The 10,661-nt window shown below is 40.3% G+C and overlaps 1 protein-coding gene across 1 annotated transcript; it reads right to left on the bottom strand.

Moving 5' to 3' along the window:
* Nucleotides 1–4,909: 4,909 nt before the first annotated feature.
* LOC121401325 (olfactory receptor 11L1-like) lies at nucleotides 4,910–5,494 on the bottom strand. Its single transcript, XM_041585712.1, has one exon. The coding sequence runs from the start codon at nucleotides 5,477–5,479 to the stop codon at nucleotides 4,910–4,912; it is 570 nt and encodes a 189-aa protein (XP_041441646.1). The 5' UTR covers nucleotides 5,480–5,494.
* Nucleotides 5,495–10,661: the final 5,167 nt, after the last annotated feature.

Consider the following 10,661-nt stretch of genomic DNA (forward strand, 5'->3'; position numbering starts at 1 on the left):
ATATTTGTTTTTTGCACCAGACATTAAAAGATATAACATTATGGTCACTATTACTCAGGGGTTCAATGACTTGCACATTTGCTATAAGTTCTGGGTCATTTGAGATCACTAAATCCAGAATAGCATTTTTCCTGGTAGGCTCCAGAACAATAAGTTTATAAATGTGTTCCCATTAACTGATCTGGCAGTACCGTTGCTCCAGTCAATATCTGGGTCATTAAATTCCCCCATTATCATTACTTTACCCAAACTAGCAGCCTTTTCTATTTGCATCAGGAGCTTAGCCTCCTGGTCACTTACATTAGGGGGTCTATAGCGACACCTACAATTAGTTTGCTGGACTCTTTACAATTGGTGAAGAACTCCACCCATAAGACTTCTGCCCCCTCATTTTCTAACATAACCTCCTCCTTTATATAAGCTTTTAAATCCTGCCTAACAAACAGACATACCCCTTCTCCTTTTCTATTGCCTCTATCCCTCCGAAACAAAGTATAGCCACTGATATTAACTGCCCAGTCATTGACTCATTCAGCCATGTTTCGGCCAATCACATCATATTTTCCCTCCAGCACCAGCAGCTCCAGCTCTCCCATTTTACCAGTCAGACTCGTTGCATTTGCAAACATACATTTAATACTGGTACCATATTGAACATATGACATGTGGTCCTCCCTATCCTTAACAGTATCCCCAGCCAAATCTCCTCCGGCATTTTCCCTTTCTTTGCCCACTATCTCATCTAACCTGTTTTTCACTGAATCTTTTACTGAACCCCCCCACACCTAGTTTAAAATCTCCTCCAACCCTCTAGCCATCTTCTCTCCCAAAACAGCTGAAACCCTCATCATTGAGGTGCAGCCCATCCCTAGCAAAGAGCCAATCTTTCAGCCACGCATTAATCTCCTTACGCGCCCGCTGTCTCCTTAGCGTTGCTCGTGGCTCAAGTAATATCTCTGAGAAAATTACCTTGAAGTCCTCGCCCTCAACTTTACACCTAGTTTTTTAAAATCGTTCTTGAGGACTTCACTACCTCCTCTAACGTTGTCATTGGTACCTATGTGTACCCCAACCACCGGGTCTTCCCCGGCCCCTCCCAATAATCTGTCCACCACATGCTGAACCCTAGCACCAGGCAAACAGCAGACTGTTCAGCAGGTAGGGGCCTTACAGAAGATTAAACTATCCACCTTTCTAATAATTGAATCCCCTATAACTAGAACCTGCCTTTCCTTCCTTGCACTCCCTCCACCACCGTATTAGAGACACTGCCCCCCAGGGTGCTCCGAGAGTCAGCCTGCTCCATACACGCCAGTTCAGAGCTTTCCTCCCCAGTATCTTCAGCCAAAATGGCGAATTTGCTGTTTTGGACAAGCTAGGACCAGCCCCCCTACCCTTCTGTCCCCTACTTCCCCTCCTGACTGTCACAAACCTTCCTCCCTCATTAGACTCCACTGCCCATTTTCCTCCCCCCACTCCACTAGTCCCTGCCAGTGGTTGCTCTGTGACCTCCTTTCCTCCCCCCACGTTTGCCGCTGCTCTCAGTGCTGCAAGTTCCCCCCTTAGTGTCTGCAGTTCAGATTCCAAGATGAAAACCCAGTGACATCTCCCACATGTAAATACTGCCTGGAACTGCTGCTCCAACACCACATACATGTGACACACACTGAGTAATACCAGCAAACCCATTTGCACTCATATTTACACTGGTACTTACAGTCTCACAAGTGCAATTCCTCACAACCACTTTTTTGGTTTTAAACACCTTAAGGTTTTTAACGCTGCTTAACACTTAATTCACATGCAACACTCACTTAGCAGCTCCCACACTCGCTTTGAATTCACAAAGTTAAGGTTTCAACCAGAGCACACAAAGCCTGATCAGAATTTACCTGATTACCCCCTCCCCCTTAATTAGAAGAAAGAGGGCGAGAGGGAAAAAAATGCTATTTGCTACCAGCAGTAAAATAACCCCTTATTAACTTTTTTTTAAAAATGTTCCCCTTAGAAACTCTAAAGCTAAAACACAAAAAGAGAATAAATGCACTCAATGTAGCTACGAGTTTACCCAAAAGAGAGAAAAGAAAAAGCTGTTTGTCTCAGTCAGATAACTCACAGAACACACAGCAGTCAGTTATTTGCACTTACTCCATTCTTGCACCCAGCACTCCCAGCATGCACAGCAAACACCTTTACATTGGTCTGTAGAACTACTTGGAATAAAATGCTGAGCAAAGTCAGGGTCAGTTTTCTTCAAACAATTAAAAATAAAAGAGCTGACAATCACATGGTGAAAGCTTATAAAATGAATGTAAACTGCACTGCTGACAATTCAAATACTTGGGCAGAAGAGCAAAATTACTTTGAGTGTGAAACTAAAAATGCAATTACTTTTTTTTCCTTGAAAAACTGATCCAGGGTTTAAATAGTGAAGAGTAAAAGGTACATTTATTGTGCAGAATTGGGTGCAGAACATACAAAACATTGAAATTTTTCTGGCACAGTTTAAATTTAAATTACCCTTATTATTTGGAATAGGAGCTGACAATCTAAGAGCAAGGGCGCAGTTTGTTTTTGAGTGATGGTGGGGGATATGATATTGGTTTGAGATTCTGGAACAAAAAGTTGACAGTTGAACACACTTGCCAGGAAAGCTTACAGTCTAAAAGCTCCAGTGGGAGAATGTGTTAATAGAAGAACATTTCCCTAAACTGTTCCTAGAGTGCAAACAATCTCAAAGAAGACACAGGTGGGGTTTCTTTGCAGAAGTACTTAGAGTGAAGAGCTGGCAATGTAAAAGGGACATTTTTTTAGCATAGAATATCTAAAAGCTAAGTCACACATTTAGTTTCTAGCCAAACACTAGTTTATGGTGTAAAAGTACAACATATAAACTCTATATTACACCCCATAGTTATACAAATACAGAAGATAGAGACAGATAGGAGGGGAGATCAGTTCAGGTACATGTTGGAGAGACCAGTGAAATGTCCCCTGCTCAGATGCCAATGGCAGCAGAACTGGGTGTATTAGAGCTTTCAGTGTAAATATCAGAGCAAATCTAGTGCAGACTCAGGTTAGAAGATCAGACTGAGCTCAACCAAAACATTAGCCCATGAAGCCTCCCTTGTAAGAAACCTCCCATTAAACCCAGAGTTAATAGAAGTGTGAGGAACCTGAGAACAGTGGGAAGTAGGAGCAGTGAATAGCCGGTGAGAGGAAAGAAATGAGTTGGAATTAACAGACTGGCTGGGGAAGAGGGAACAATATGCAGCAGAAATACAGAACATGTTAAGAGCTGTTTTATGTACAGAACAGGATTTTAGTCCATTTTATTCCTACTGCAGCCGACCCAACCATTCTGTGTGTCAGTGGAGCATTGCTGGAATTAGCCAATTAGATCAGGGGAAATCAGTCAGTGACTTACAGCATGAGTGTGTGGTAGTTGCATCGGGAGAAATAATAATGTTGGGTTGAGGAACTCACAAAAAAAAAAAAAAAAAGTATATAAGCAGCCATTAGAGAAAATATTAAAGTGAAAAATGAAGCTATTTATTAAACATCCAGTGCAGTTTGGTGCATTTATATAATAGTGAATATGTTCTGAATATGGAAGGAAAGTGCAGATTAGAAGCAGCAAAATGTTGGAATCATAAGTAAGAAGAAGCATCAGATCAACCTGCTCTACATTGTAACAGACATTTATTTCTATGAAACATTTCCCAGAAGATTTAGCAATAATGTACTGACGTGATTTGCTCCTATCAGAATGGCACCGGCTACTGACTGGGAGGTGTTAAACTTGTCTCCTTTTTTTTACTAGATGCGCCAACTCAAATTCAAAAATAAAATAAATAAAATAATGCTAAAAATCATCTAAGCCTGTTATAACATCACACACTGTTACTGTTTTTGTTTGAATATTCAGATATTTTACACTTTTAGTTTTATATTTCAGAAATACTAACTTTTTTATTTAGTTTTTGTGTTTATGCACTTTTATGAAAAATCTTTTTCTTTTCAGTCATCTAAATTTTGTACAACAGGTTGCTGACTTTTTAAACTCTGAAAATTTGATTAGTTGATGCATTTCTTAACAGTAGGGACTAAAGGTGCTGTCGATAAATGTATAAATTAATGTACCAATTGTAACAGTTGCTGTGGAACAGACGTTAGTAAACTCCTGTAAGTAAATTAATCACTATAGAGACCGCAAGAAATTATGGTGTGGCCCCTCAGTCCTCTCTCTTGTTGCTTCTTATTCAGAGAAACACAATATGATTGAACTCCAATGAGAATCTTGGCACAAAGTAATGTATTAAGTGGAAACATTATTTTGCTCATAAGTCTTCACATTAAACCATTAGTTTATTAGAATGCACAGCAGTAGCATCGTGTGGTAGAAACATGGGTGTATATTTATCCTCTAAAGTGAAATTCCGCCACGCTCCATTCATTTGTATTGGATTTTGAAAGGCATATTTATCAAAGGATGAACTTTCACTTTCACCCATTAAAAAATGCTCTTTTTAAAAAATGGAGAGTGGCGGAATTTCACCCTAGAGGACTATGGCGATCTCTAACTTCACTCTTTGATAAATATACCTCATAGATCACAAGATATTTTCTGTGTTTTTATTGTCTTGGGGCACATTTACTAAGGGTCGAATTTCAAAGTTAAAAAACTTCGAAATTCAACCATCAAATTTGATAGTTTGATAGTTGAACCATCTATAGACTGGTATAATTTAAATGGATAGTACCATATAGAATAGCATGGCAACTTTCACTGTGAAACATGAATTTATGCAGATGAAACAAGATCATTATAATTTCTAATGACATCATGATTTATTGACAATGTACCAGAAAAAGTCAAAGTGTTGGTTTAAATTTAATAAAATGTTCGTTATTGTATAATATTTTTAAGGGCATTTTTCATATCTGTACTTCTCAAGCTGTAAATCATTGGGTTAATAAAAGGAGTCACTACTGTGTATAAAAGAGAAAGAAGTTTTCCAATGGTCTGTGACTGGTTTCTTGTGGGAACCAAATAAGTAACAATGAGACTCCCATAAAATATGGAGACCACAGCCAAGTGGGAGCTGCAGGTGGAGAAGGCTTTTTGTCTCCCAATATTGGACATTATCTTTAGGATTTCATGGGCAATACAGATATAGGATCCAGTGATGAGTAAAAAAGGGAAAAGAATCACAGGGACAGACACAGCCATTCCCAATATTCGTGCTAAAGTGGCTTCTGAGCAGGAAAGTTCCAGAAGAGGAAAATAATCACAGAAGAAATGGTTGATGGCATTTTGGTTGCAGAACTCTTGTGTAGCTGCAGAAATCACAACAACTGGTGTAAAGTTAAGGGAAAGTAGCCATGACATAACTATTAATTTAACACACAATTTGTGATTCATTATTGAAGAATAACACAGAGGATTACAGATGGCCAGATATCTGTCATAGGACATCACAGTTAGAAGGAAACACTGTGAAGATTCAGTGACAGCAAAGAAATAAAATTGTGCAATACAGCCAATAAGAGATATTTTAGCTCCTTCATTTATTACAGTTCTGAGCAGGATGGGAACAATAAGCATGGACTGCAGGAGATCAGATAAGGAGAGTTGTTGGAGAAAGAAGAACATGGGGGATTGAAGATTTCGGCTAATTATTACCAATACTATGACAAAGATATTTTCAGAGATGGTCAATATGTGAATCAAAAGAATCAAAGAAAAAATCAGGATCTTGAAATTGTTGAGATGCTGAAATCCCACAAGGAAAATCTCTGTGATCATTGAGTGATTGTTCATTTCAATTGCCTAGGAGGAAAGTATTATGTTTTGCAATTTAGCAATCCAAACTCATCATCATCATCATCATCATTTATTTATATAGCGCTGTCAAGATACGCAGTGCTTTACTGCAGTTATATCAAACAGGGAATAAATGGTGGAAAACAGACAAGGATTACAGAGTACAATAGGGTTAGAAGGACCTAGAGATTAGAGTTTACAAACTAAAAGGTTAGGGTACAATTGAGACATTAGGATTGTATAAACACTTTGTCATTTTTGATACAGCAATGATTAATTAAGGTACATTGAATAGGCCTCTTTAAACAGATGGGTCTTTAAGGAGCGCTTGAAAGTTTGGAAGGAAGAAGAAAGTCTGACATCTTGTGGCAGAGAGTTCTAGAGAAAAGCAGAAGCCCGAGAGAAGTCTTGTAGACGAGAATGGGCAGAAGTGACCAGAGGAGAAGTGAGGGAAGATCAGAAGCAGAGCGTAGGTTTCGTGAAGGAGAGTATTTGGAGATTAGAGATGAAATATAGGGAGGGGTTTCATTATTAAGGGCCTTGAATGTGAGTGTAAGTAATTTGAATTTGATTCTAGAAGAGATTGGGAGCCAGTGAAGGGACATACATATGGGAGCAGCTGATGTTGAGCGGTGAGATAGATGAATGAGTCTAGCGGCCGCGTTTAGAACAGATTGGAATTGTGAAAGGTGACTTGTTGGAATACCTGTGAGGAGTAAGTTGCAGTAATCAAGGCGGGAGATGATGAGAGACTGAATCAGTGTTTTAGTTGATTCTGAACTGAGATAGGGTCGTATTCGAGCAATGTTGCGCAGTTGAATACGGCAAGATTTTGCAAGTGTTTGAATGTGTGGTGAAAAAGACAGATGAGAGTCTAAGATGACTCCTAGGCAGCCTGTGTGGTGGAATGAAAGGTGGTGTTGTTTACGGTGAGTGATATCTGAGGGACAGGGGAAGATCTTGGAGGAAATATAATGAGTTCTGTTTTAGAAAGGTTCAGTTTCAGGTGGCGCTGTGACATCCAGGAGGAGACAGCAGAGAGACAGTCTGTGACTTGGGAAAGGACAGAATTAGAAAGATCAGGAGTAGACAAGTAGAGTTGGGTGTCATCAGCATAAAGGAGATACTGAAGTCCAAGTGACTGAATGAGTTTTCCTAGTGAAGTTGTATAGAGCGAGAACAGCAGGGGGCCAAGAACAGAGCCTTGAGGAACTCCAACAGAGAGTGGGAAAGTAGTAGAAGTAGAGTTAGAGAAGGAAACTTTAAAGGAACGGTCAGACAGATAAGATGTAAACCATGAAAGAGCAGTGTCCCGAATGCCAGCTGAGTGTAGAATGTCAAGGAGGAGTGTGTGGTCAACTGTGTCAAAGGCTGCAGAGAGATCTAGAAGGATTAGAATGGAATAATGACCTTTAGACTTTGCCAATAGAAGATCATTGGTTACTTTGGTGAGTGCAGTTTCAGTCGAGTGTGATGGGCGGAAGCCAGATTGCAAGGGGTCGAGGAGGGAGTTGTGAGTGAGATGCTGGATCAGGCGTTTGTAAACAAGCCTTTCTAGTAATTTGGATGCGAATGGAAGAAGGGAGACCGGTCGATAGTTAGTGGGAGAGCTGGGATCAAGGGAATGTTTTTTGAGGATAGGAGTGATTAGTGCTTGTTTGTATAATGATGGAAAGGTACCAGTAGAGAGTGAAAGGTTGAATAGGTGGGTAAGTGCAGGAGAGAGTGTATCAGAGATTGGGTGGAGAACGCGAGAGGGTATGGGGTCAAGGGAGCAGGTGGTGGGTTTTGAGCTGGCTAGAAGTTTGCTAACTTCATCTAGAGTTGCAGGGGTGAAGGAGTGCAGAGTAGATGTGAGTGGACTGCACGTTGGTCTGAGATTGTTGTCGGACGGTATGCTCAGCCTAATGAGATCTATTTTTTCATTAAAGAAATGAGCAAGGTCTTGGGCGGTAACATTAATAGGTGGAGGAGGTGGAGGGGGGCATAGGAGTGAGTTAAATGTGGCAAACAGCTGCTGTGGTTTGGAGGACATAGTAGATATTAGATAAGAGAAGTATTGTTCTTTGGCTAATGATAGAGCTCGGTTATAGCAGGAGAGCATGAATTTGAAGTGGATGAAGTCAGGATCAGTTCGTGACTTTCTCCACCGTCGCTCAGCTGATCTACTACATCTTCTGAGGTACCGTGTTACACTAGTGTGCCAGGGTTGGGGTTTAGCTGGCCGGCTGTGACGGGTGGTAGAAGGTGCAAGGGAGTCAAGTGCTGTTGAAAGGGCATTGTTGTAGAGAGAAGCTGCCATATTGGGACAGGAGAGAGTATTAATATGAGATATGGATTGTGCTGATACTGTTGATAATTGTTGTGGTTCAAAGGCATTAAGGTTTCTGTACATGTGGGTAGAGAGAGATGGTTGTGAAGGTGCAGGTGAAAGCAGTATCTGAAAGGAGAGTAGATGATGGTCAGACAGAGGGTAGGGAGAGTTAATTAAGTTGGATGGGCAGCATGAGTGGCAGAATATAAGGTCAAGAGCATGGGTAGGTGAGTCAGTCCACTGAGAGAGACCAAATGAAGCTGTTAGAGAAAGAAGTCTAGAGGTGGCAGCAGAAGCAGAGTTGTCAATGGGGATGTTGAAGTCCCCTAAAAGTCCCCTAAAATGAGAGCAGGTGTCTCACTGGAGAGAAAGTATGGAAGCCAGGCAGCAAAGTGATCCAAGAAGGTGGAGTAGGGACCTGGGGGGCGATATATGACAGCAACACGCAGAGAGATTGGAGAAAACAAACGTATGCTGTGGACTTCAAAAGAAGTGAAGGAGAGAGAAGTCGGTGTAGTTAGATTTTGAAACCTACATTTGGGGGAGAGAAGAAATCCCACCCCACCGCCATGACGGCCATCCGGTCTAGGGGTGTGAGTAAGTGAGAAGCCTCCATAGCAGAGGCAGCAGGTGAAGCAGTGTCTGAGGGGGAGAGCCATGTTTCAGTGATTGCAAGAAGGTGAAGGGATTTAGCTATAAAGAGGTCATGGACTGCTGTTAGTTTATTGCAGATTGACCGTGCATGCCAGAGGGCACATGAGAAAGGCAGGGAGGGTGCTGGTTTTATGTGAATTAGGTTTGCAATATTAGAAGTGCGTAAAGTCTGAGAGACTGGAAAAGACCTTGTTGAATGCCTGAGAGTAGGAATAAGTGAGGGTACAAATGAGTGAGTTGGACCAGGGGTTGGGGAGATGTCCCCAGCTGCAAGTAACAGTAATAATGAGATTGAGACAAGGTGTGACCTAGATTTAACAGTGCGAGCAGTGTATTGTTTGATGGGATGAGAGGGGATAATAGATTTAACAATACAAGATAGTGTGCTTAGATTGAGAGAGGGTGATGGGAGCAGTGAAGAGGAGATTTCAATTTCAGGATAGTTTGATGGATGTTGGAGTGCAGAGGATATATGCAGAAGTATAGAGGAGAGAGAGAAAAAGAAGGCAATCAAATTAAACATAGTTAGACAGTATAATCCGTTTTATCTTGTTCATAGGAGAATTGATGAGCAGTGATGTCCAATGTTTGCTTGGAGATTCCAATTCAACTCTGATCCAACTGCTGTTCAACTCTGTCTAACTCTATATATTGTACTTAAACTTTCTGTACTTTAACTCTGTCTAACTCTATATATTGTACTTAAACTTTCTGTACTTTAACTCTGTCTAACTCTATATATTGTACTTAAACTTTCTGTACTTTAACTTGATGGACTTAAGTTGTTAAATCTGCCATGGCTCTCCTGCCATGCTCACCCCTGCTAAACTCCAGTTAATAGCAATGATAATGATTTGCTTGGAATTAAATACTTCACATCAATACATCAAATGTTTTCACGTCCTCACTGTATTATTTATCACCATTTTATTACTTCTATGAATTATAATCAGTGAGTTATGTTAGTATTACTGGGTGACATTCATTGCACTTGTTATGCATTAATATCAATATATCAATAATAGTTCAAGGGGAAATTTTAATTCATTTAAAATATGTTTTTGATAGACCTGCTACAAGTATATTTGTAACTGGTCTGTGTAATTTATTGCCATGGTTTGTGGGTTTTTAACCTTCCTATTCTGCCACGTTCCAGTTTATAAACTTGAATCTGGTTTCCAAGGTCACTGACCAATAACAAAAACTGTTAATTGTGAAGCTTCAGTTCTTTTCTTGTTATTGCTGATCTCTCACTCCAGGCCCTCACCTGTTCATTCCATCCATTTGTCAGAGTGCAAGTCCTCTGAAATCACAACAAAACGTACAGGTTATAATGTGGCAATAGCCTTCAAGGCAACCCCACGAAATCTGAATTTCAATGTGCAAAGCAAAGGATTAGAAAAGGGGAGAGGGAGGAATATATGGAGGAATTTGTATTACCTGATAAATGAAAAGGTAGTCAGAAATCACACACATTTCTTTGTTTTGTTTGTTATACAAGCATAACGGCAGTAGAAATGCACAACCTATTCAGTTATGTTTGGCCTTTTACAGTGAGCATGAAACACAGTTGTAGTTTTAGATGAATGAACACATTTTAGTTTACAATTTTTCATGTGTCCTAGATTTTTACTTCAAAAGAAAACCAAAGTCTATCAAGTTCTACCCCTCCAAAAAGCCACAGTGCAAATATACACATATACACACTCATACTGACCTATGTCTCTTAAAGGCATTAACAGAATCTGCCACCACAAAACCACCCAGCAGGGCATTACCCAACCTTATGTGAAGAATCACCTATTTTGCTTCATATGAAAGTTCTGTTACTCTAGTCTAAAGGGGAGGCCTCTGGTGCAGTGATCT

This window comes from Xenopus laevis, chromosome 3L (assembly GCF_017654675.1).
Source record: "Xenopus laevis strain J_2021 chromosome 3L, Xenopus_laevis_v10.1, whole genome shotgun sequence".
Lineage (NCBI taxonomy): Eukaryota > Metazoa > Chordata > Amphibia > Anura > Pipidae > Xenopus > Xenopus laevis.